Source organism: Lentinula edodes, assembly GCF_021015755.1.
Source record: "Lentinula edodes strain Le(Bin) 0899 ss11 chromosome Unknown C8R40scaffold_4, whole genome shotgun sequence".
Classification (NCBI taxonomy): Eukaryota; Fungi; Basidiomycota; class Agaricomycetes; order Agaricales; family Omphalotaceae; genus Lentinula; species Lentinula edodes.
The window spans coordinates 349955-373900 of NW_025764310.1; the positions used below are offsets into that span (position 1 = coordinate 349955).

The 23946-nt window shown below is 46.1% G+C and overlaps 10 protein-coding genes across 10 annotated transcripts; 4 read left to right on the plus strand and 6 right to left on the minus strand.

The window, feature by feature from the left end:
• Positions 1–365: 365 nt before the first annotated feature.
• C8R40DRAFT_1036597 (FAD dependent oxidoreductase) lies at positions 366–2211 on the plus strand (the record flags this gene model as incomplete). The annotated part of the gene is made up of 5 exons (XM_046223591.1): positions 366–637; positions 707–733; positions 793–1072; positions 1129–1244; positions 1314–2211. 5 exons carry the CDS (start codon positions 366–368, stop codon positions 2209–2211), a joined length of 1593 nt encoding a protein of 530 aa, XP_046090345.1.
• A 1057-nt stretch (positions 2212–3268) lies between these two features.
• Positions 3269–4419, minus strand: C8R40DRAFT_586558 (uncharacterized protein). Its single transcript, XM_046235537.1, has 3 exons — positions 3892–4419; positions 3764–3837; positions 3269–3707 (listed from the first exon to the last, which is right to left on the minus strand). The coding sequence occupies exons 1-3, from the start codon at positions 4308–4310 to the stop codon at positions 3583–3585; spliced, it is 618 nt and encodes a 205-aa protein (XP_046090346.1). The 5' UTR covers positions 4311–4419; the 3' UTR covers positions 3269–3582.
• On the minus strand, positions 4092–6469 carry C8R40DRAFT_586585 (aminopeptidase). Its single transcript, XM_046235539.1, has 6 exons — positions 6455–6469; positions 6136–6400; positions 5214–6086; positions 4967–5159; positions 4655–4902; positions 4092–4588 (listed from the first exon to the last, which is right to left on the minus strand). The coding sequence occupies exons 2-6, from the start codon at positions 6188–6190 to the stop codon at positions 4530–4532; spliced, it is 1428 nt and encodes a 475-aa protein (XP_046090347.1). The 5' UTR covers positions 6191–6400; positions 6455–6469; the 3' UTR covers positions 4092–4529.
• Positions 6470–8262, minus strand: C8R40DRAFT_586496 (uncharacterized protein). The gene is made up of 9 exons (XM_046235536.1): positions 7963–8262; positions 7709–7903; positions 7569–7645; positions 7399–7520; positions 7205–7341; positions 7059–7147; positions 6875–6996; positions 6586–6812; positions 6470–6533 (listed from the first exon to the last, which is right to left on the minus strand). Exons 1-8 carry the CDS (start codon positions 8218–8220, stop codon positions 6748–6750), a joined length of 1065 nt encoding a protein of 354 aa, XP_046090348.1. The 5' UTR covers positions 8221–8262; the 3' UTR covers positions 6470–6533; positions 6586–6747.
• A 1-nt stretch (position 8263) lies between these two features.
• On the minus strand, positions 8264–9620 carry C8R40DRAFT_586562 (uncharacterized protein). Its single transcript, XM_046235538.1, has 2 exons — positions 9392–9620; positions 8264–9334 (listed from the first exon to the last, which is right to left on the minus strand). The coding sequence occupies exons 1-2, from the start codon at positions 9562–9564 to the stop codon at positions 8563–8565; spliced, it is 945 nt and encodes a 314-aa protein (XP_046090349.1). The 5' UTR covers positions 9565–9620; the 3' UTR covers positions 8264–8562.
• An 850-nt stretch (positions 9621–10470) lies between these two features.
• On the minus strand, positions 10471–11466 carry C8R40DRAFT_586702 (uncharacterized protein). The gene has a single exon (XM_046235541.1). The coding sequence runs from the start codon at positions 11302–11304 to the stop codon at positions 10534–10536; it is 771 nt and encodes a 256-aa protein (XP_046090350.1). The 5' UTR covers positions 11305–11466; the 3' UTR covers positions 10471–10533.
• A 1986-nt stretch (positions 11467–13452) lies between these two features.
• C8R40DRAFT_1166501 (Alpha/Beta hydrolase protein) lies at positions 13453–15847 on the plus strand (the record flags this gene model as incomplete). The annotated part of the gene is made up of 14 exons (XM_046230859.1): positions 13453–13725; positions 13781–13802; positions 13853–14019; positions 14075–14092; positions 14151–14188; positions 14242–14385; positions 14443–14497; positions 14554–14754; positions 14812–14882; positions 14936–15207; positions 15265–15387; positions 15447–15540; positions 15601–15741; positions 15808–15847. The coding sequence occupies 14 exons, from the start codon at positions 13453–13455 to the stop codon at positions 15845–15847; spliced, it is 1659 nt and encodes a 552-aa protein (XP_046090351.1).
• Positions 15848–16563: 716 nt separating this feature from the next.
• Positions 16564–17470, minus strand: C8R40DRAFT_1166502 (uncharacterized protein; the record flags this gene model as incomplete). The annotated part of the gene is made up of 5 exons (XM_046230860.1): positions 16564–16707; positions 16767–16789; positions 16847–16894; positions 16953–17184; positions 17243–17470. 5 exons carry the CDS (start codon positions 17468–17470, stop codon positions 16564–16566), a joined length of 675 nt encoding a protein of 224 aa, XP_046090352.1.
• A 564-nt stretch (positions 17471–18034) lies between these two features.
• On the plus strand, positions 18035–18952 carry C8R40DRAFT_1036648 (uncharacterized protein; the record flags this gene model as incomplete). The annotated part of the gene is made up of 2 exons (XM_046223599.1): positions 18035–18170; positions 18222–18952. The coding sequence occupies 2 exons, from the start codon at positions 18035–18037 to the stop codon at positions 18950–18952; spliced, it is 867 nt and encodes a 288-aa protein (XP_046090353.1).
• A 1970-nt stretch (positions 18953–20922) lies between these two features.
• Positions 20923–22137, plus strand: C8R40DRAFT_1085738 (uncharacterized protein). The gene is made up of 5 exons (XM_046227326.1): positions 20923–20946; positions 21104–21117; positions 21178–21265; positions 21326–21661; positions 21731–22137. The coding sequence occupies exons 3-5, from the start codon at positions 21229–21231 to the stop codon at positions 21916–21918; spliced, it is 561 nt and encodes a 186-aa protein (XP_046090354.1). The 5' UTR covers positions 20923–20946; positions 21104–21117; positions 21178–21228; the 3' UTR covers positions 21919–22137.
• Positions 22138–23946: the final 1809 nt, after the last annotated feature.

Consider the following 23946-nt stretch of genomic DNA (forward strand, 5'->3'; position numbering starts at 1 on the left):
TACCTTGATTTAGTACAGATCTTCCTCTGAACATTGACCATACTAATTTGAATGTTCCAGGACTGCTGGTATCTGAAAATCAAGGTATGAATTTTTATAAAGACTATGCCAGTGCTTCAGACTGAAAAGGAAAATATCAAAAACAAATTATACGCACTCTACTAATCAGCAAAACATGTATATTCATAAGCTCAAAACTGGATTACCTCCTCAATTTCCCGACCTATGTATCGCATCTGGTACAGAGCGCTTGAGTAGCGTTGAATAGTAAGTAGTAGCACATGTTTGAATTTGCCACGTGTCTTTGCGCCACTTCGTTATCGTTCTTCCATCACGAATAATTTAGCCGCAGAACTCTTTCGCGTATGGATCCAGTCACTCAACATCGCATCTCGCAATCCCCCGGAATTCCTCGCCCCAGTCCTACCCGCTCTTACTGGCCAGTTCCACCTTCGAATATCTCTCAATGGGGTGCTCAAGATGTACTCCCTGAGAAAGCAGACATTGTGATTATCGGGAGTGGGATCACTGGAGCGAGCATTGCTCGCACCTTGCTTCGAGAGCTCGGAGAGAACTCTTCTGATGTTCGAATTGTTATGCTTGAGGCTCGAGAAGTCTGTTCTGGGGCTACGGCTCGGTAAAAGTCCCTTGGCCTCCTTTTTGTTCAATGACGGTGTTAATATTATTTATCACCATGGCTCTACAGTAATGGTGGCCATATAACTCCAGCATGGTACGACTGCTTTCTGCCACAAATCTATTGAAAAAAGTTTCAGACAGGGTTGAGAACAGGTATCACCAGTACCCCGAACTGGTCAAGACTTATGGCAAAGAAACTGCACATGAGATAATAAAATTCCAAGTCTCGCATGTTCATAAACTACTATCAATTGCGGAAGAGGATGGTCTCCTTGAGGACAGCCAATGTCGGCTCACAGACTCATTTGACGCTTACGTAGATCGTACTAGATTCGAAATCGCTCGTGAAAACTATACAGAATATAGGAAGGAAGAAGAACTTTCCTCTCTCCATCAAGTCACCCGGCTTTACGAAGACAAGGAACAACTGCAAGTGAGCACCCTATTGAAACGCGAGTCAAGACTCAGTCTGATCTCGGATCCAATCAGGCTCTTCAACTAAGCTCCTCATTCAGTGGAGTTATTGGGACAGTATTTGGTACCATGCATGCCTACCGCTTCGTAACAGGCATCCTCTCGCGTCTTCTTAAATCCCATACTGCAAAGTTCGATTCAATCCCATTCAAACAAGCTTCGAAAAAAAGTCTAATTTCATAATTCACTTCTCTGTGTAGTTTTCAAATACTCGCAAAAACTCCCTGTATATCAATCACCGCAGCGTCCTCAACCTACGTTATAGAAACACCAAAGGGTACCATCAGATCTGCTCACATTGTACATGCTACAAACGCGTGGACGTCCCATCTTCTCCCTGGCTTCCGTCGAAAAATTGTTCCTCTTCGCGGAGAAATGACATCGCAACGTCCTGGGACTGGTCTAGGATTCGGCCAAATCCCCCCGTCTTTGTCGACTACACCATCATCTAGTTCGAACTGGCAAGGCTCGCGGACGTTCATCTTTTACACAGGTGGCAAAGACGGTATTTTTGATTACCTGACACAACAAATGCAACCATGCAAAGTGTCGTCGGCATCAAAATATCCTCTTCCTCGAACTGAACTCATGTTTGGAGGAGGCCTTGCTTTCAATCCCGAACTTTTCTGCGCTCAACTCGGGAACACCGATGATACACAAAGTATCCCTGAGCTAAGCACATATCTATCTAGTGTCCTTCCTTGTTACTTTGGCGAAAACTGGGGGGATGATGCTGAGTCTTCTGAAGAAGATGACAGACTGAACTGGGGAAAGGGTCGTACCAAGGCTTCTTGGAGTGGGCTCATTGGACTATCTGCTGATTCTAATCCTTGGGTGGGTCGGGTACCCGCTAGTCTCGCTGAAGGAAGGAAATTAGAGGTAGACAAATCCCAAGCAGGTTTAGCTGATGCGGGAGAATGGGTGTGCGGAGGCTACAGCGGAGAGGGCATGGTAAATGCCTGGAAGTGTGGAGCTGCTCTGGCCCACATGATTCTAGGGAGATGTGAATGTCCGGAATGGCTTCCAGAACCTTATACGGTATCTTTAGAACGACATGCGAAAGCAAAGCTGGACGATGTCTTGCAATCCTATATATGATTGGGTCTAGCATTAGTTACAGAAGACAAGTATATCCTAATCAGAAAAGGTCCCACCGAGTATGTCTACGGTGTCCGTGAAAAAAGGAAGCATGTTCAACCAACGGCAACGCACCCTACATAGCAATTGCCTCTTGCTACCTCCATCATAAATCTTCATTCTCAAGCACCTTCTTCAGGCGTCTCATATCCCTCATCATCTGAGCTTTGGCCATCTGCATCTATAATATCCCATGATATATTCTCCTCTCCCTTCACATTCATCCACCAAACCCATCCAGAGTTATCGCCCATTTCACCCCACCACCACCCGTCACTGCATTCCTTTGTGATCCGTATGAGTTCTCCTTTATTGTATGCCAAACAATGACATCGAGTCAAGAAATCACATTGGGATGGGAAATCGCATTGGGCCAGAACAACGTAGCAAACATCAAAGACACTTTCGAGTTGCTGAACATCTGTTTGGGATATCCATTCCCATACTCCGTTCCGTTCTCCCCACCAGTACCCATCGGTTTCCTCAAGAAACAGATGAACAAGATTTCCTGGACACCCATGAGGTGTTGAAGCAGTGGGTATCGTACGAATACGAGCATAGAAATCTGAACCAAATTGGGCACAAATAGACGAATCGACGTTGTTTGGGTCGATTATATCGACCAGGGACGTCAAAATATGACCCGCAGAGTCTCCGCTCTCTGCCCAGCAGGTGCCATCCGCAAATAACAAAGATACGTGCATGACTTGACCTGTAACGAAACCAAAATATGTCCAGCCTGGAATTGGAACTGAATCTCGCTTCGCCCGAACAAGAAAATCTACCTCGGTCGGCCTCTGAAAGGATTGCACCTTATCTAGTTCATCAGCGAGGAGAATTGCAAGGATATCTGGTTGTGTTCCAGAACGAGTGGCGGTCTCATAAAGAGCTTTCCAAGCGATGGATATACCCTCGTCTAGTAGAATATCAACGGCATAGATGGGTAGAATGCGCAATATGAGTGAGCTAGAAACAGAGCCATGAAGCTCAGAAGGTGGTATGCCAACTCGGAATGCTTACTCATTGTCGTTACCTTGAATAACATCGTCATGAAAATGAACAGGGAAGTGCAGCAAATTGTGGCTACTTACCTTTCGAAGTATACCTGACTATGTCCATCTGTTTAGGATCAGATACCGGAAGCTGTTGGACCCAAAGTCTTTGGCATTTCGGAATAACAAAGCTAGAGTACTCCACTAAACTATTATGCAACTTTTCTGAGAAGACAAGCTTTGACACATTGTTGGAAAAAGAATGACATAAGTCGGGGTCTAAGATACGAAGAAGCCATCTGCTGATATCCACGAAATGGTCGTAGTCTGGATTAACCGGTCAATACACCTGAAGCGTATATCGCAAAGACGATAAGGACTTGCTTCTATCTCGAGGCGCTCTACTGATCATGTCAAACTCTCCACCCGGGTGGACCATTTTCAGCATGAAAGTTGTCAGGAAAGCTAAGCAGTATATACGTTCAAGGATTCGTATGAGCAAAGATGAATGTTGGGCTCACCTGTATGGTCCCGAACCACTCTGACATCCGCACGAACTGCCTCCAAGTCTTCCTTGATAGCAATGTCGAGCTTTCTTCATTGTCTACGTTAGCCGTATGCAGGAGGACCATAACATGAAGACACTCACATCCCATCTAATTGAACCGCTGCCATTAACAGAGCAATAACTCGTCTTATGGACTGAATCAAGTTTTCGACTTCTTCCTTCCCAATGATAGGCCACATGGTTCGATTCTTGAGCTTCAGCCATCTTGACTTGGGTTTTTTGATCTTCTGAGAGAGCGTCGTCAAAAGAACAATCATTCGGGTGAAAGATCCCCCATCTGTATCGAGTCGACATAGAGACTCTGCCCATGGTTTGTTCTCGCCGCCTGATTTCAGGAGATCCTTGAGATCGCTAAGATAAACGTTCATCGCCTGCAATTCTCTCGCAACGTCCTGCGCTTCCTTTGGTGCGTTTTTGACAGACCGGATATAGCAAATAGATTTATAGGTCAGATCAGCGAGACTGTAGATGGCGGATGCCACCCCCAAAGCTGTAGCCATGATGACTGGGGAAAAGCAAAGAAGGGGAATTAACAGCTCTTGCACACATGTTGATTCGCTGACGATGGATATAAGTAGGATAGCGTCGTTCAGGGTTGTTCAATGTTCAGGTCCCATACAAAATGAATTGAACATGTCGACTAGTAAGCAGAACTCAGTTTGTACAATCCCTCTCAAATGTTTCCCATCGACCATCGACCCCACCATCATTTGCGTAATTCATCCCGCAAAAGGGAACCCTGCGGGGCTCTTGAATCCATCTGACCCCACTGCTCGAACTACGAGAATCAGATGTTTATCCGTTATCAGTAATCAGGTGAAAAATAACACCTAATAACACCTACCGCCAAACTGCGCATTATCCTTGGATAGCAAAACCGTCGTCTTCGTCACGTTCCCGACCGGAATGACATGGGTCCACTGCGCAACATCTGACGCTCGCCAGACGATTTCGTACGAGGCAGCATTTAGAACTGCATCCCAGGTGAGTGTAGAGTTGTTCGTAAGCACAGATGTATCCATTGCTACGTTTTGGGGCGTGCCAGGAGCTTGAGCGAGTGACCATAAAACCGCCCCGTTCACTTTACCAACACTGGGCCACAAAATTCGTTAGGTCATGAGGCCTGAGGATTAATGAAAATGTGGGAAACTCTTACCGCGCGTTGAACTCAAAATCACAAAACTCGACTAGATCACCAAATTGCACACCATCTACGACCCGGACATCCTGATGCTGGTGAGCAAAGTCCTCGTTTGGCTCAGTAAATCGAACCGCAGGGAAGCCTTGCTTAAGGAACGATTCGTGATCCCCTCCTCGCAAAAATCTATCTGGACGCCACACCGTTTGAACTGCAATTGATTGGTCAATAGGAGCACGCTAACGAGTGAAAAAATGTGAATGACCAGTCATATTCGTAACCGAGTTCGTCCCCACCTCCGCCGCGAACCTCCCCAACTGCCTTGCAGGGCTATCATTCTCCGCTCCAATGCTCACCCTACTCTGTATCTGCGTCAAGGTCTCCACATCTGTCGGGACGCCCTGAACAAACATTCTGATACTGAACGGATCCACAATCGAGTTCGTGTCCCCCGCAGGACCTGTGGATCCCTTAGAGGCACCCACGATATCGTTGTCTAACATCCCTTGGACGTCAGCCCCTGCAGCCTTCAACTGCTCTGCCATGAAATTTGACCCAAAAAGCCCTTGCTCCTCTCCCGCAACGCAAGCGAACATGATCGTCGTCTTCGAATCATGCGTAGCCATAATCCTTGCTAGTTCCATTGAAATAGCAGTCCCACTTCCGTCGTCATCCGCTCCAGGAGCGTCGTTTATTCCATCCGAATTGTTGGTATTCCTCGAATCATAATGACCCGAAACCACATAAATACGATTCGGCTCTTGGCTGCCCTTGAGTGTCGCCACGACGTTACTGATAATCGTATCGCTTGTAAGTGACCCTGTAGCGGTCTGTAGGTAATTGGGGACATCGACGGTCATTCGTCCGTTACTAGCTGATGCGAATTCTTGCATCTGGGAAGCGATCCAGTCACGGGCGGCGCCAATCCCGCGAACAGGATCCGTTTGGTTGGAGAGGGTACTTCGGGTGCCGAAAGAAACAAGTTTCGTGATGATAGCCTCGATGCGAGCTGGGTCAATTTGATTCAGTATAGATGTGAGTTCGGGATTGGGCTGCTGGGGAACAAGGAGTTGACCTGGACCCGGAGGCCAGGTGTCGGGAGTTAAAGGGTCCTGGGCCCCAGGAAGTTGGCTGAGTGCTGCGAAGGTGGTATGAGTGAGGGTCTTAGATATCTATGCTTCACTCACCGATAGAGACATGGAGCAAAACGCACAAAGAAGTGAAAAATCGGCCAGGAAACATATCGCAAAATACTCTGCTTATACCATGCTCCTGAACTTCCCTTAAATTCTACGCCTAGTATTCACATCGGGTGCAGTGGTCATGAGTCGCCCCGAGGATTGATAACGTCTTCTTGTGCATACGGTGTGCCTGTGGTACGAAGTGTTGCGTGTCCAAGAAAAGATATGTGATTCATATGGAGCGGTAATCCAATCTAATCCAGGCTTACACCTTATCATAGACTGGGTTCAGCGACTTCCTTGAACAAGAATAAGTATCACTCACTAGGCCATGCAGACGATGATACTATGAATACTATCTTTGTAACGGATCGAGGGAATTGTGATGCATAAATAATCTATTACTGAATGCCGTAGAAGTCAGATATATAATGATAGGAAAAAGAAAAAACTCACGGAACATCCAAGAACCATACTGGTGGGAGGACTGAACATCGAAAAGGCAGGCAACAAAAAAAATCTTCTACACTACTCCGACAGCAAATCGAATCTGATGTCTGAAAAAAATAACAACCGAGATACTTTGTCGCAAGATGTGAAGGTGATCGAGATCTCTATTCACAGACGTCTTTGTTGACTCTCTTCTAGTAGCTTCACCAGCTGCGGTTGTATTCCAGTCCACGCTTGATCAACCAATCGTGAGCAATTTGTATCACAGAATTCGATGAAATGATTGACAACACACCTTTATCTGTGAGATCCTTTGCTTGACGGACAAATTTGTGTGTTGAAAGCAGTGTGCTCCCTTCCGCATCCAATCTATCGATTTCATCACCCCAGCCGAGAGCCTGGAGTTTATTGTAGATGCTTTGCAAAACAGAAAGAGATCAATGAAAAGATTCGTACGTGAGTGAATTTACTTCACTAACAGAGATTTTCGTTTGGATCGAGTAATCTGAAGCTCTTCTGCACGTTTATCGTTGTTAGCCTTTTGCCAATCAGAGCACGCAGCGGTGTGCTGAAAGAGTGTTATAAGAACCAGTGCTCTAATGAGTTAGGCGGACTTGAAACACACCTCCATTATCTCTTCGTACAATTGCTTTTGCTGTGCCACCCATTCCTCCTGACCCATCTCGCCTTTCCTAACCAGCCGATATTTGTGCCTCAAGGTTCGGACGTTCGGAGGGAAAAATACCTTGTCTTCTCCGTTCCCTGTGACAACCAAACTTTTGGTCAACGAGATTCCACTTGAAACGAAGTCACACTCACAAGGACCTTTCCAGGGAGCAACCTTCACACAAGGGATGTACTCCGCAGCTGCTTTGAAGACGATGAACGTTGATGCGTAGCTTCTTTTCCAGACAGAGTGCAAATTCGAGCGGGAATAGAATCTGTTGAGCCTCAATCGATAGCGGCTGATTATACAGAGGGACACCTACGTAGAATCAAAACATCTATTGCAGCAACGAACGCGGCATTGCCAAATGACGGTTTCGCAAGGTCTACGCATGCACATCTATATTCAAATTGTCATATTCAAAAAAATATACTCTAATAATAAGAATGGTGAAGGTCATACGTGGCAATAGGAAGCAAAAACCAAATTCGCATACTCAGGTTCCGAAAGATCAGACGGAAGAGGAGGGAGGTCAGGAACGTTCGAGCGTGCTGCACGCCAGACAATGGCATTACTTCGGGACATAAGAAAGACACGCAAGTCTTTAGATGTTCGAGAAAGTCGAAGAAGGTCAAGTGGTTCAAGATAGCTGTATATCTATAATTGCAGACTCGTTCTTTAGCACAGACGACGGGATCAATTATGAAGAGACATACCTCCAATTCCAGATCCAAGGGAAGTTTGAGCATACCTTCCAGCTTCCCTCTATTGCCTCGTTTGACGATTCTGGAGCTGCTTTGCGGATGGGCGACATTTCCTGAGCTTGGTCCTTTGTCGTTCGTGTTGAGATAGTTCGAGATATATTTGGTTTCGAAATTTTCCACCTCAGAATCGTCGCTGCTCAAAACAAAGGCTTCAGTGTCTCCAATGCGTATTTTTGAGGATGTCCTGGAAGAGTTGCGGCTGTTGTACATGGTGAGGTAGTACAAATGAAAGATAAGTAATTACGTCAGCGCAAACGCGTTAAGTTACATCGGCCCTTGAGTGACAGGCATATGCGCAGACTCTCCTTCGTTGTAAAGCTCAACGCTGGATGCCACCGGATATACCGGAGGTTACGCCAGCTTCACTGATTGTGTCGGCGCGCATCAAAGGTGTAGCTTCATTACTGGGGGGGGACTATACAGGGAGCGGTGCTTTGAATATCGTAGACTGTTATTGTAAGGCAGACATTCGATAGAAGACATAACATCATTCCTGAGCAGCTCATAAGAAAGCCATATACATGGGTGGTAAATATTAAATGGTTTGGCTTCTCAAAGAAATTTGAATTTCCTATCTCCCCCAGCTTTCGCCAACCACTCTAAAAACTCCTTAATGTGTGGGGTGATATCCTTCCAATTTGAATAATCTTCATATTCTTGCTTATGAACCGAGGCGAGTGTGATATCAATCCTATGTCCAGCCCATTTACCGTTAATGAGGTCCTCGCCTCCGGGCATGGAAACTGAAGGGTCTTGGGAACAACCGATGAGACAGTAGAGGGCCTGTGTGAGGTTGCGCCTATTGGACTTGGTGAACTCCCGTTTGGTGAAGTTCCGAATCATCCAGTAGTCGCCCTCCGTTCTCACGAGCATGAAGTCCTTCCACTTCAGACAAATCCAATCGGAAAATGGCTTGTTACGAGAGAATTCCCCCAGTTCTCTGCCAAGAGTAGCGTTAGATTGGACTCTCTCGTCCTTGAGAAGGGAAATGTCCGAATTCGGTTCCTGGAACCGCTGGTCATAGAGTCCTGTCCCGAGATTCTTTTTGCGGTATTTTGTCAGCTTAAGCTGTTTGATATCCTCAGCAGTGAGGACTCCGTGGGGTAAGGCGCTGCCATAATCTCCTAACAAGATAATGCGACCACCAGCCCAGCTGAACGTCTTCAGCTTGGCGTAGAGAGAGCGGTATCGAACTTGTTCGGTGACCTCCCACATGGCCACACATGTCAAAGAAAAACACATGAGTTCCAGGTAATCCTCCACAAGTTCCTCCGCAATAATAAGTAACAACTCATCGGGAAGGGTTAGCAGGGTCGCCCCACTACTTAGTGTGTGTGTTATGAGCACAACAAGCTTCGGTAACTTGATATGTTTGACTCACCTGTTTGTCTGAAATTTCTCCATAGGTGTCCTCAACTTGTAAGATGTAGGAATGTTAGGGGCCAGTAGATAGGTAATGATTTTGTTGAAACCCCAGAAAAATTCTCCGAGCTTTCCCAGATGTCCGGAAGATTCTCTGTTGTCGATGTTGATCAATGTCCAGTACTGTCCCATGGTGGGTGGCAGTCGAGATTTGAAGTTGAACGTTGACGTTTGGAAACGAAAGATTTTTAAAAGGTGTGATTCGAGTCACATGTGCACGAACGATTCTTAGTGACTCATCGTGAGTATGTACAGTCGTGGGATTGAAATTAGTGTGTTCTGACTTCCATATTAAACGTTCTCCTACGACCCCAAAGCTATTGTACATGTGCTGACTATTCGATCGAACTCAACCCCAGGGGCGCGCAGTGGTGGCGCCGCACTTGCGACTAGAACAATTGACCACCATTTCTGCTATATACGTTGGGCATCGAGAATGTCGAAATCACCAGATTATACACTATAGGATAGGATAGGATAGGATATAAATTATACTGGCGAGGTCCGTTGCTCGAACAACCAGTTTACCATACTACTGTACATTTACATATGCGTCTATGTCTCCTGTACAGCTATGGAACACACACTCTTATTATGGGGGTCGTAATGTATGCTTGAAGTCATCCTGCCCTCCCTTGGCATTGACGATACACCCTTTCCCAATTCAGTAGTGCATACTGAATTATGTTGAATAGACAATTTCTGTGGCATAAAATATTTCCAATACCTTGCAGTCGAGCACGTAGACCATCATTATCCGCCAAAGCTACTTCAAGCTTGGTGGAGACGTCATCGAGCTTGGCCCACAGCTTCCTATTCTCCTCCCGAAGAGTGTCGTTGGGTGAGTTGATGGTGGTGGTGACCTTTTTGAAGGCGTCAGCTATCGAGGTTTTTCGGTCCACCCTCACCTCTTCGCGTAGATCCGAAAGCCCTTTGGATATGAGAGATCCTATTCTCGTAAACTCCTTTGTGGCATATGTGCGTACCTCCATGACATCCTTTGGCTGGGGGAGAGTTTTGGAAAACCTTCATAAATCTCTACTTTGTCCTTAAGCGTACGAAATTCCTTGTCCAAGGTCCGCTTCCAATCTACACCGTCCTTTAGCAAATGGTTGTTGCCTTCAAGTGCCTTGATACGCGTCCTAATATCACGTAAGGAGACGCTGCAGGCACTTTCGGGGAACCTGATCCGTCAGAGATGACAGATTCGTCTACGTGGGCACCCAGTCCAGACACTTCCAGTGCATCTACACGCACTCTCAGCTCCCCAATTTCACCCCGAACCCTTTCTTCGTTCTTGCGTTGTATTTCTACCAGCTCTAATTGATGACCTCCCAGAGCAAGCGTGTTGCAGTTCAGAGCAGACGCCACGACAGCCGTCGACCTCTTCTTCCCCAGTATTTGAACCTTCAATGCGTCAGCAATGGCAGCCTGATCATCCGGAAAACATTCTGACGAGGGTGGTGAGGGGTCGTCGTCGTCGGAAAGGATGGACAAGGATGAGTTGTCGTTGGTCTGCAAGCGAGTGGAGGATCGGCAGTTTGGCATAGGCTTCTTCTGAGGAGAGGTCACTTTCTCCTTTTCGATTGCCTTCTCTTTCCCTTTGAACTTCTCGGCCGTCGCATTTGCTTTAACCTTGTCTTTTGGTTTACTTTTCTCGGTGCTACCCTGTAGACTGTCCTTATCGCTTCTGTCATGTCCCTCGGGCTCCTCCGATGCGGTTTGGTGAGGAGATTTTGCCCGCGAATGGTCATTCGATGTACGATCTCCCAACGTCCAAGAGTTTGGGGATGATTGGCGTTCTGGTGAGGTTGCAGAGTTTTCAGAGTGACTGTTTTGCCTGAGCTCGGCTTTGCCCGTGGATGCAGACATATTAACAAAATCAAGAGAGAGTTCGGATTATAAATGGGGTGTTAAGTTTCAAGGACGCGTTTGCAAAAGCGAGCACATAGTTCGGTAGCAAGCAGAGTTTGTTTTGGTTTCGAATCCCACGCCGTAACAAGATTCAGTCTGGCACCCGAATTGCCTCGCAGTTTTACGTTCGAGCTCCAGCACGTACACTCCGTGTACAGTTTCTTGAGCACTACTTTGTTTTGTTAAAAATCCAGATCCAAGTCCTTCGAGAACACCGTTGAGGGGGCAAGAATCCAAGCCCTCCCGGGCACCCAGATGATTCTTCGCGAGTAACCAAGCTCTTATGAGCACAAAAGTCCAAGCTCTTCCTGAGCACACAGTCCAAGCTCTTTGTGAGCACTATGATCCCTTCCTGTATGTCCAGTCACCAAGCTCTCCAAGCACTCAGTCACGCAAGTCGAGTCCTACTATTCAAGTCCAGGCTATGAGGCGCAGAATCCACCAAATCCGGGGGTGATCGATAATCACTCGTTGTCGAAGCATACTATTTTGCCGGTTGTTGTTGTTATTGACAAGGATGGTTTTACTCTAACACCAGTATCGAAACCCGATATCTCTGTGCACCAGTAGATGTTCTACCGTGAGAGAATCAAAGGATGATGATGGTTACAGAAAGAGTATAGTACATCATCGTGAGATATGGAGTCGAAATCTACAGGGTTCTTGAGAATGTAGCCTCACCGAGGTCATTTTATGAATGCGTGCCTCGATCCATCAGGATTACAATCTGACGCAAAGCGTCAATTGCAACAGCCTCGATGATCGTGTACAGAAGAGTTATCAGTGGGTTTCTCAATGACGGGGGAAAGTTTGACCCTTGAAGCTTGAAGGCTCGATGTCAGCTCCACAAGGCCATAATAATGCTCAAATTGGGCTCGGGGTTGCAACAGGTTGCGACTAACATCCGGTCACAGGGCAATGTGCAGTCCTCCAATTGCGTCGGCATTAAACAGCCCGCTTTGTTTGAGTTGAGAAAGATTGTCAATCCTTTCACCTTGAGAATCCGAGGGTGCGTGTTACCAGATACCAGATTTTTTGGGAGACATATTTGCTTGTATCTCAGCAACTACATGTTGAAGGTCGACCATGTCGCGGTCAATGACAAGTATTTGATGAGCTTATGCTTATACTACCAGATACTACCTCGCTGACCTTTGAGTGCAATGACGAAGGAATATATCGACAATCTTGTGTTCCGTGAATGTGAATGACAAGGGATAAAAACGTGGGAAAAATGTGTCGAGATTTTCCCGACTCAACTTGAACCGCCGGCTAGTTAATCGGCTCCAGGTCGGCTCAGACTTGAAGATGCTACCTCCGACCGTCCTCCGACCTCTTAACTTTTCGAAATTATCATATACATACGTCGAAATGCAGCATGTACACGCAGTTGAGCCACATGTGCTCCATATCGTATAGTAATAGTATGATGACTGTCTTACAACTTCACTGTAGGTATGTAATTCAGCTGCGACTCCTTGTTGTATTGACACTGAATACATCCAGCATGGTTCCTCATGGACCGCGGTACTTCCAGATGCTCGGTCTCCTGTTCCTGGGTAGGCTCACCTATCTATCTGCCCCCGGTCATCACACATTCCCCAAAGATGGCTTTCGAATTCATTATGGCTGGATTTTCTCGTTCATTAACCTTATGGGGAGAAAGGCCTAGTGAGGACAAGTGTACCGGTCGCTGTCTCCAGACGTTTCCGACTCCCGAACTTACTGTCTTCTGCAATGTCCTTTTTGACTGATGGAGAAGGGAGAAATATGGAAAAAGGACCAACATCAGGAACCATCTCTAAGATCCCAACCATCCCGAAACCGGCTTCTCAATAATCCCCTGTAGGAAACCTTCAAGTGTCAGACTACCATATATTGCGGAAGTCGACTAGAATTGATGCTGAACCTTCAATGAGCGGTTTGAGTACCACAAGACCTGACGGGGGATCAGCGATTGATTCTTTGACTATATTGTGCAGTTCTTCAAACTTAGATCCTAATGAATTGCTGGATATGTGAAGTGACGGGCGTTTCAAAATCGTTGTGTATTTATACACGCTGGCAAAATGTACGCCTCCACTTCACTCTAACGTTTGGAACTTGATGACTCGCAACGCTCTGAACATCGTTAACAGACTTTGTGTCTTTATCCTCTTGGGAGCACAGGCACTCTCCCAAACCGTCACCGTCACCATCGACACCTCTTCTGTCCTAGGATCCAACGAAAATCCCGCCGACATCGAAAGCTTTTTGGGTATCACTTATGGTATCGCTTCTCGCTTCAAACGCAGCTCCCCAATCTCGTATCTTGCTCCTGCTGAGGCAATAGTCAATGCCACGACATTTGGCGTAGCTTGTTCGCAAACCGTTACAGCGGTGAGATCCTTTCCGGTGTCAGTCTTCGGATATGGGGCTAAATCTCGCGTTCCAGGGCAATCCCTTGAACTACGGAGGTTGGCATCCCTCCGTCATAGTATAAGACAGTATACTGAACCTTCCCTAGCTTATGGTTATGGCGAAAATTGTTTGACCTTGGATATTTATCGACCTCCTAATACCCTAGCAAATGCCTCTTTACCCGTAATGGTTTGGATTTCCGGCGGAGCTTTCCTTCAAGGATCGACTTCTGTATACCCCGGCACAGGCATTGTAGCTCGTTCCATGGAACTGGTGGGTCTTGAATGTGTTTTTGACCGCAGTGCTTTCACTGAATATGTGCTTTTAGGGTCTTCCAGTCATTACAGTGCGTGTTTCTATATCGCTGGACGCGGCTTCCTGATTTACTTGTGACCTGTCTCAAGGTAATCATCAACTACCGTCTTGCATTCTGGGGCTTCCTGTAAGTTTTTCGTTCTTGTATCCGCAGTCCGGGGATGCTTACCGTTGTGTTAGTGGTGGTCAAGAAGCGGCAGACAATAATGCGCTAAACCTCGGACTATATGACCAAAGAGATGCATTGACTTGGGTTCAAAATTATATCAGTAACTTTGGAGGAGACCCCGCGAAGGTTACAGTCTTCGGAAGTTCTGCTGGCGCGTGAGTTGACTTGTTCTCGATTCCAACAAAAAACTCAGACTACTTGTTTGTCTGCAGCATTTCTATCGGACATCATCTGTTCACGACAGATTCGAACCTCTTCCGCGCTGTGGTAAGCCTGGCATTAAAGTCAAATATTCCCCTTTTTGCCTCATTTGAGCTCCACAGATTATGGGCTCAGGAACTGCTAGCACGTTAGCTGTACGAAAACCCAATGACCCAGCCGTTCAAGCAGTATACGATGGTGTCGTCAACCTTGTGGGATGCAACACCGCGAGCGACACATTCGCATGCCTTAGCACCGTTGACGAGGATACGTTGTTCGATGCTGTCAATACCTATGATCCAGATTCACTTTTCCAGCTTCGGGTATGTGTCTTTTACAACTGAGAAGTCTTCGTGCTCACCTGTCTACATTTTGATCAGCCTTGGGCTCCAATCATCGACGGAGATCTCATCCCAGATGATCCCTTCACTCTCATTTCGGAGGGCAAGTTGTAAGGGACTCCTCTGTGAAGGACTGTGGACAGGATATTGACTAACTTCACAGTACGGCCAAGCCTTTCATCACCGGCGATGTCGTGGACGAAGGAACAAGATTCGTGGTTCCGCAGGCTATCAACACCACCGCCGACTTCCTCAATGTACTCGCTATCGTGGACTCCCCTACTCTCACACCGAGCCCATTCGCTCAGAATCAAACCCTTGTATCTTGTTTGGAGACGCTGTACCCTGCTACTCCCGCTGCTGGATCGCCTTTCGGAACTGGTAATGTTACATTCTTCGGAGATCAGTTTAAGAGAGCCGCGGCTGTGATTGGAGGTGCGTCTTTCATTATATACGGGGGATACTACCCTTTTCCTAAACCTTGCTCTGTAGATGTGCACTTTCACTCACAAAGACGTGCGTTCCTCGCTGCCACAGCGAAGAAGAATGTGCCGAGCTGGAGCTATCAGCTTGCTCAATTGACTAGCACCGACCCTTCGGTAGCTTGGGAAGGTGGTAAGTCTGCGATAGATGTTCAAGTCTAGATGAGCTCTAATCAGCTGTGATTTGACTAGTCGCCCATGAGACTGATGTTCCATTTGTTTTCAACTCGTATCCTTCGACGGACGGCGATCTTTACACCGTTGCTTCCTACATATCTGCCTACTGGTGAGGTTTCCCTTTCTTTCTTCCATTGTAATATGTCCTCATGATCGTACGCATCATTAGGGTGGCATTTGCGAACAATCTTGACCCTAACGTATCTGGACTCCCTACATGGAACGAGTACGGGTCTAGCAAACAATCTTTGCAAATCGAAGCTGGTGCAACCGAGATGATTGCTGATAACTTCCGCCAAGCTGGAATCGAGTGAGTACTAAAGAGCGAAACTGTTCATGATGTTTTGATCAGTAATACTAACTCGATCTTGCTCAGATTCTTGACGACTGCTAGAGCACAAATCTATAACGCTTAAAGCATGCTCACCTTCTTTGACTAACGATCGTTACCCTGTACTTTACTCATAATGACAACTATTCTTAATACACAGAATGTCAGGTTCTAATCATACAGGCTCAATGTGCATTTGCAATAAGACAGACTACATCGACACCGGACATGCATAAATTGGTTAAATTAATTGTAAAGGTAAAGGTAAATCGCGGATGTGTCCGCGAAGCCGGAATTTCGAAGCTGGACCAGGTGGAAGCTTGCTAGGGTTACTAGCAAGCAACACTCAGGGAGATAACTCACGAGGTCTCGAGAGTAAACAGGCGAAGGTTCCCGATTGATCTACAAGGCAGATGGGGGAGAGGAGAAGGAGACAGAGAAGATGCGGTGGTACCAGAAGGAAGTCGAGAACTAAGTGTACAAGTAAGTATATGTACTATCTAGGGATATATGATGTCAGTAAGGTGTAGGAGGTAGGAATACGTGGGCGGGTTTCGACCAGGTAAGGAGAGAATGGTTGAAGAACCGTCGACCAAACAAGCCAAATATTTCATCATAAATAGGATCTAAAAAGTGAATGTAATTTGGTTAGAGGGAATACGATATTGATTGTGAGGATACAAATGATTCATTCCGAAAAGCGAGGCATAGAAAAGGAGTGTGTGATGGAAATTTGAAGAAATGGGCCGGTATGTCGTTCCGTTGTTTGACCAATATCCCGAAACTTTGTTGAGCCTATCATTACGAAGTATTCAGTTCCATCCCATCGCTATCTGTAATGTAATTGACGGATCCATCGGGTTGTGTCTGCCCTCCAGTATTGGTAGCCTCATCTGCGGTATGTGGTGTATTGTATAGCGAGCAAGTGAGAAGAGGGCTTCCGTTCTACAAAATTACATTAGAATGAGCGTTACGAGCTTGACGTGGAAAATATACAGACTGACCTTTCCATTCACGTCGTGGTACGCTAAGGTGGATACAACTATTAGCATTCAAAACCGGGGCACAGATGAACCACACTCACAGTTGAAAAATACGCAACCGGAGACGTTATCACACATCGTTTCACAGTCTTTAAAATATATGCGTTAGAATTCTAATAAGGAAGATAGAAACATTACATTACGCACCACTAACAGTGTCAACCAATCCATACGTCAAGTATCCAGAGCCTTGTATAGCGCCTGTAAGTCCGCTGAAGATTATGCGATAACGAGCAACCGGAGATTGCGACTGGGAAGCAGGTGTAGCCGCGGGGTCGGCTGGGACAGCAGAACGTCTGGAATATGTCTTCTTCGGCTTTTCTGCGACATGCGGACACCGAATACTACCGGGGCTTTGAGCAAGAACTGAGCACAAGTCCTGCGAGTAAAAATGAAATGTGTAAGGTTAATTAACCTCGACAGTGGATATCGCTTACCACATCTTTAAGCCATGGAAGATCGTCTGCTGAGCCAGGAACATCGCCGAAGTACCAGCCGGGGGTGGAACCAAGAGAATTGGGGGGTAGAGGCGCGCCGAGATGATTTGACGCCAAAAGCGAGGCGACGATAGATTCAGTAGACTCGTAATGAATGTTGGGAGGACTCAACACGTAAGTCGCAGTGGAGATAGAGGCGAGTGCAGCAATAAGTAAAAGTGATAGCATGTTTGGTTAGTGAAGTTTTGCCGGATAAACGAGCGTTGGAGTTGAGAGTTGCGATCTTGAGAGTTGAGGCGATGCGAAAGCGCCCAGGATTCATTGGTTTTCATAGACAAAATTTTCTGACTAGAAGTACGGGAACGACCCCCCGATCCAAAGTTGCCTTTTTCGTCAGAGACATACTGCTGTGACTGACCTACATAAGTTTTTAAATTGAGTACTCGTTTGAAAAGTGCTTTAGAATCGAGGTTGTACGCCTAAGACGCCCAAGGCAGTTCGAGCGAATTTTCCCGTCGTTAGATGCACACCAAGCAACAGCTGGCTCCTACAGAGTTCTTGATCTTCTTCCGATCCAAAGATCATTCTCCATTTCTCTCCTCACATCATACATTCAATACCGGCCTTGATTCATTGACACACTTTCATGAGCAACAGTTTGGCCTTGGAACAATGAGGACTAGTCACTAGTTGGAGACGATGAGAGAAGATGCAGACAATCATAATTACGTAACTGGATCTAAAGTTTCCGTCACTTGTCACTATGTCACAACTCTGCTTTATTAAACGAAAATGGACTCGAAAAGCTACGCAAAACTTGGATCGGGAGACTCGTATATGGTTTATGATCTCTTTGATAGTGAGTTCAGCGAGGTCGCATTTCAGAAAGTGAAGGAAGAAGTAACATTCGATATAATGCACCACAGAGGTAATTAAGACCATCATCACAGACTGTCCTGGACTCATTTTGACGTCGCAGGTGGTGAAGTACCTCGACTTGTCGCCGTCCAAGGTGAAGTGGCCGGGGATCTAAGCTTTCCAGTTTATCGTCACCCCTCTGATGAATCTCCTCCACTCAGAAATTTCACGCCAACGGTGGAGTTGATTCGCAAGGAAGTACAAAAAATTATCAAACATCCAGTCAACCATGCTCTTATTCAATATTATCGATCTGGGAAGGACTATATCTCTGAACACTCTGACAAGACGATCGATGTTGTACCAGGGTCCAGCATCGTAAATGTCAGTCTTGGGGCTCAGCGTACTATTACTTTGCGAACGAAAAAAGACCAGGTCCGCACCGATGAAGGATTAGATGGGAAACGGTTTTCCCAACGCATTCCTTTACCTCACGGCTCCATGTTTGTCATGGGCCTCGAGACTAACCGGCGTTGGCTTCATGCAATAAATCACGACAATCGACCTCCTAAAACCAAATCGCCGGAAGAACTGCAGCAAAACGGAGAGCGTATCAGCTTGACATTCAGACATATCGGGACCTTTTTGGATGGTCCAAATGAAAGGTTGATTTATGGGCAAGGAGCAACAGGTAAAATGAGAGAGGAAGCAAGGCCGGTGGTCAACGGTGGTGGGCCGGAGGCGGAGGCTTTGCTTGAGGCGTTTGGGAATGAGAATAAGGATTCGAAATTCGTTTGGGATGAATGGTATGGGAATGGATCGGATGTACTGCATTTTACCGGTGATATATGAATCAAGTGGGCCCTTCGTTATTGATTTGTATATATATGTGAGCTTATCCTAACCTCCGAATCAAGAGCGTTATCCTCCTGTTCATTCTACCAACCGGAAATTCTCAAGGCTAAAAGGCCTTAAAATGCCCATCTTTATCGCTGATACTGTCAAAAAGGAAGCAGAGGCAAACGCAGTACCACTGTCGATGACACAACTTTCTCGCCCAGAGGGAACAGGAACAATCTCATTTTGACTAACTAGGTGAATGGTCCCAGTAGTACCTCGACTACTTCCTCCGCGGTTCTTACGGACTGACTCCAGTAGCTGGGAAATCGCAGGAACTTTGCGCACTCGGGACGCTCGATATATCATGTAACGAAGGGATTGGTTGACTACTCAACCCAACCGTTCCTATACAACAGTTCTCCGGTGGCGATGCCATTGGTCATTTTGATGTCCAGTCGATAACATACGTGAGACCAGGAGGAAGGGTATGTAGGTGTTGTATTCTCCTTCATTTTTATTTCTTCAAAATTTCTTTGCTTCAACGTTCTTTCACTGAGGATTTTCCCTCATTTCCTTCGTATCTGAGGTGCCGTCCGTGTTGCCGCTTTTCAAAAGCATCTGGTTTTTGACTTGTTACTGGCTGTACAAACATCTGGTTCGGCTCGGTGGTGTGGGTGGAGTTCATTCTTGATCTTCCTACGTGTATTCATGGGACTGATTAGAATATTCAGATATCTATGTATCTACATAGTTTTTTGTTAGGTTGTAGTCGGTGCTGTACAACAGATAATAGTAAGTGTTTTCCATCTTCTGTTTGCAGCGTGCACCTTGTGTCATTATATTTTCCATTTTGTCTGAAGCACCCACGCCGCAATCAAGTTTATTTCCTCGTTAGCATTCTGCTCTTCCACAATATACGCCGCTGGACCGACATCCAAGGAGGAGACTGTTCCATTGACACATCATTGTAGTTCGACGGCAGGCGCGCCTTACGCTAGCGGAGGGACTCGATGCCATGAATGATTAGAAAGCCGGATTGTATCTTCCTCTATTTCCCGAAGTGTAGCTGTCACTGAATATTTACTATGTTTATTCCGCCTACAGAAAAACCTCTGGTGCTGGCAGCACCAGGTCAATCGAGAGAGAGAAGATGATTCAAGTTTTAGGAAAGAAACGAAAGGTAAACGACTTGGAGGTCGGTGATCAATAGTGGTGGAGTAGAAGACGCTGGGGAAAAACAAGGAACCTTCGTCGGCGGTATGTGAACTTATGTGACTCGAATATCCTCGTTGCATATATGTATTTGGTGGAGCTTTTGTCCGCTGAGAGTCTGATCTTCACAGCAAAGATATACATACTTTCCAAAGTACCCCAACCGTGGTCTGAACTAAGTACAGGTTGTTCAATAAGCGCCGATACACTGCCAAAAGGAACACAGGCGAACACAGCACCTTCGCCCCCGCCTCCGCCTACGCTTCAGATACTATCCGTTGCCTTCCTTGGCCTACTTGGGAAGATTAAATTTCCCCAGTTACGCTAGACTGCGAATCTCAATCTTACGGAGTCTCTATTTATAGATGGTCCCTAGAGTCTTGGTCTTTTAGAACTTGAAAGGCGTACTCCTGTCATTGAATATGAAAGCAAGATAGTAACAAGGAGCGAACTGAACTCCCTTGACTTCCCTGTGCTAAAACAAATTGGTATGTTCCCAATTGACTGCGGTAACACAGGTTGAAACATTGCATATCCGCCCAGTTGACAATGAGCGCACTTGAGAGCGCTCAAAACCACCGACACAATGAGGTGTTGCTATTGGCTGGCGTCAGGTCCGTACACTTCCGTATACACCAGCTTACTCCAGGCTACTCCCGGGGCGGTGCAATTAAACGTTTTACCCAATGTTTGAATTAGATCGTTTTATATTCGGTCCATTCGGATCATATTGCAGGACATGCCTTATCGGCGAGACCGCCGGTAGTCGATACATAAAGTGAGGCCAGAAGGAGGTGAGTTTTCTTCGTCTTCTCCTTTCACTCTCTTCATCAGCTTCCTTGCTTATACATTCAACAAGAATGTCTCCGCATTTCCTTTGTTGTTTGCCTAGTAGGTCTACGCATTGCGACCTTCAATTCGATACTGATCGGGGGTTTTTCATTCTTCTAGTTCGGCTTGGTGCAGTAAGTGACGGGGTGCAAACCTTCGAGGTGTGAGGGGCTGATGAGAATATCATATGGCAGTTTTTTGTCGGCGTTGTGGAGTTTTTATTATCGGGACTTGTTGCAGCTGTAATGTGGGCGGGGTTGTATCTTAACTCGCAGGATAAACGTGAGTCCGGCCTTGTCGAGCTTTTGACTTCATCGATATCACATCCGCATTTTTATCCAGTATCCCCCGAGCTATCAAAGAATCAGAAAATCGCCGTAGCTCTTTTCGGCGCCAGTTATACTCTACTGTTCCTCGCCTCGACCTTTGGTATTCTGGGAGTCCTCCGCAAACGAATCAGTTGGATCCAATCATTTTTATCGTTCATGAGAGGCTACCTCATCGGCAACACGATTGTCACCATCATCAATATCGTCATATTCTTTATCGATAATAAGGATACCGGCACTTGTGTCATCACGGATGAAAATGGGAACTGTGAAAATACTTCGTTATCAAGAGGGGCGCAAATTGCGATTGTGATCATAGTGGCAATTGTGCCGTTGTTGGTACAAGCTTGTATGTTCATCTTCAACAATTTCTGTCCTTGTTCTCTCATTTGACGCGAATATTCTCTCCTTTCCACAGATGCCTGTTGGATCCTCTCGGACTGTGTTAAATACCTGCGCGACAAGCAAGTCTACCCGATGACATATTACCCCTTCTCTTCTGGAGGATACGCCGCTGTTGGTCCGTCAACCAAGGAGGAGAATGCTTCGTTGACACACAACAGTGGGTCAGCGACAGGGGCTCCTTACGCCAGTGGAGGAGTTTGATGGATAGGCTTATTACGAAGTCAGATCTGTCGATGTCTTCTTGGTCGGCTTTTGTTTCCCCGCGTGATTCCCAAAGACTCTTGAAAGAGCAATGGCTCGGAGGAGTTGCTGTCACTGTATCTACTAAGTATGTTCCTTCGCCTTGAAGAATACCTATAATGTATCGATGGCCGAGTGTTACTTTTCACGATTCAATTTAAGTACGTGTTGTTCTCCAGCTCATGACTGATTAGCATGAATGATACAATATGAACGGCGCTACAAAAAATATCGCGCGAAAGAATCGACACAAGATCGGAAACCATAGTATCCCTAGATATTCACCTCTGCAATGGGCATGTATGTCAAGCAAGGCACAATGGACTTGTGAAAATGGAGCTCAACTCCTCAAAAGCAGTCCCCAAATCCGACGATTCTGGTGATGATTCCATGTTCAGATTTGCTTTAAAGCCGTCAGCAGAATCATGTCAGAATCGTCCACCTCTCATGATTACTTGGCACAGACGGCTGTTGGATCATCACTGCAGTACCTGCATAATGAGCAAGTTTACCTGATCCTCTTTTCCCTATGATAGGCCGCCAGATTCAGCGTCGGGTGCCGTCCCATATTGTGCCACCGGCGAAGGACGTTGATGTGGACATCGTTCGAACTCCTTGTAATGAGCGACATAAAGATAGATTATAAATGAAGGGACCGCTGTATCTGTAATCCTTCGACGTTCGATTTGTACAATGCCTATACTTATACTCTGAGTGACGATCCTGGAGAATCATTATCAGAGCGAGGGAAAAAGGAGAATTCATGATTGAGATACGGTATTGGAGATACCTTCAAGTTGGCTTACCTGTTCAACTGTTCGCGAAGCAATGTCTAATATCCGGGGCCTATAGTATACCTGACTGCGCTGAACTTTTCATCTTCGCGACTTCTATAATTGTCAATTCAAACGCTCAATTTTCCAAGTCTTCTATCTCCGTCTCCTTCAGAATTTCGGGTGCAGGATTAGTCAACCGGGACGTTACATGAGAAATGGAAGGTCCCAAACTTGGAAGAAACTTACCACTGTTGGACACTGTACGACGAAGTTGAAATTAACATTCGTGAAATAGAGTCTACGTGGTGATTGGAAAGGTTCAATGACTTCCGCGAGATGGAACATTGAGCTCTAGGATACATACTTGGCACACGAATTTTGCGAAAATGCGTGAGGTTGTGTGTGAGTATCTGCGGCCAGTAATTCCAGTCCTACAGAAATTTGGGTTAATCGCAGTTAGCATATTGTGCGATGATAGATCGTGTTTGAAATACATGGTAGCTGTCAGAATGGCTATTCTCGAGCAGTCGAAATTCCGCCAGATACTCAACAGTAATGCCAAATGGTGTCCGAACCGTCAAAGTCAGAATAATCATGGGTAGCGCGGTGTTAGAGGGACAAGGGAAAAGGCATTCACGATATCATCAACGGAAGAATATTTATAGCGCTCTATGATTCACCGGAGCCTGCGTTAAGAGGTTAAATGAGATATAGCAGGATAAAGCATGGCTCGCTGTTCAGGTAGGTTCTGGTAGTATCTTGCCGCGATGAGCGCTGAGGAGCGCGAGGAGGCCTTTGCTGGTGAAGCCGGCGAGCTCTGACGAGTTATTCCTTAGCAACGAATACCAATGCGCGATTGATTGTAATTTTTACATCTTTATTCACAACCACCACCACTTACAACTAGCATCCTTGATTCCTCAGTCTCACTCCTTTCTTACACTCCTTTTTCGTTTTTTTTTCCTGTCTGGTGCCTGTTGGCTGTGTTAAGAAGAGAATCTCGATCTTCTATCTATTTCGGAACATTTGCTTCAAATTTCCTTCCGCGGGATCGGCAGCTTTGTCTCTAAGGTTAGGTCTTCCATAAAAGGTAAGTTCCATCAAAAGGGTCGCTTATTTCTGTTGAACGGGATGAACGCCGTTGGGCCTGGCTTTTTTCGTCCTTGTCCTCTGACCACGCTTGTAAAGGCAACTACACGAGGCCGGAAAGATA

Excerpts from the sequence above, each read along its gene's own strand:
- C8R40DRAFT_586558 (XM_046235537.1), bottom strand. The coding sequence starts at position 4,310 with ATGGCTACAGCTTTGGGGGTGGCATCCGCCATCTACAGTCTCGCTGAT. Across the intron at positions 3,838-3,891 it reads GCGGTTCAATTAGATGGGAT|AAAGCTCGACATTGCTATCA; the intron begins GTGAGTGTCTTC and ends TAGACAATGAAG. Across the intron at positions 3,708-3,763 it reads AGTGGTTCGGGACCATACAG|CTTTCCTGACAACTTTCATG; the intron begins GTGAGCCCAACA and ends TATACTGCTTAG.
- C8R40DRAFT_586585 (XM_046235539.1), bottom strand. The coding sequence starts at position 6,190 with ATGTTTCCTGGCCGATTTTTCACTTCTTTGTGCGTTTTGCTCCATGTC. Across the intron at positions 6,087-6,135 it reads TTTGCTCCATGTCTCTATCG|CACTCAGCCAACTTCCTGGG; the intron begins GTGAGTGAAGCA and ends CCACCTTCGCAG. Across the intron at positions 4,903-4,966 it reads GATTTTGAGTTCAACGCGCG|TGTTGGTAAAGTGAACGGGG; the intron begins GTAAGAGTTTCC and ends TTTGTGGCCCAG.
- C8R40DRAFT_586496 (XM_046235536.1), bottom strand. The coding sequence starts at position 8,220 with ATGTACAACAGCCGCAACTCTTCCAGGACATCCTCAAAAATACGCATT. Across the intron at positions 7,342-7,398 it reads TGCTCCCTGGAAAGGTCCTT|GGAACGGAGAAGACAAGGTA; the intron begins GTGAGTGTGACT and ends TGGTTGTCACAG. Across the intron at positions 6,997-7,058 it reads CGATCCAAACGAAAATCTCT|CATCTACAATAAACTCCAGG; the intron begins GTTAGTGAAGTA and ends TGTTTTGCAAAG.
- C8R40DRAFT_586562 (XM_046235538.1), bottom strand. The coding sequence starts at position 9,564 with ATGGGACAGTACTGGACATTGATCAACATCGACAACAGAGAATCTTCC. Across the intron at positions 9,335-9,391 it reads GAGAAATTTCAGACAAACAG|TAGTGGGGCGACCCTGCTAA; the intron begins GTGAGTCAAACA and ends ACACACACTAAG.
- C8R40DRAFT_586702 (XM_046235541.1), bottom strand. The coding sequence starts at position 11,304 with ATGTCTGCATCCACGGGCAAAGCCGAGCTCAGGCAAAACAGTCACTCT.
- C8R40DRAFT_1085738 (XM_046227326.1), top strand. The coding sequence starts at position 21,229 with ATGTGGGCGGGGTTGTATCTTAACTCGCAGGATAAAC. Across the intron at positions 21,266-21,325 it reads TCTTAACTCGCAGGATAAAC|TATCCCCCGAGCTATCAAAG; the intron begins GTGAGTCCGGCC and ends ATTTTTATCCAG. Across the intron at positions 21,662-21,730 it reads GCCGTTGTTGGTACAAGCTT|ATGCCTGTTGGATCCTCTCG; the intron begins GTATGTTCATCT and ends TCCTTTCCACAG.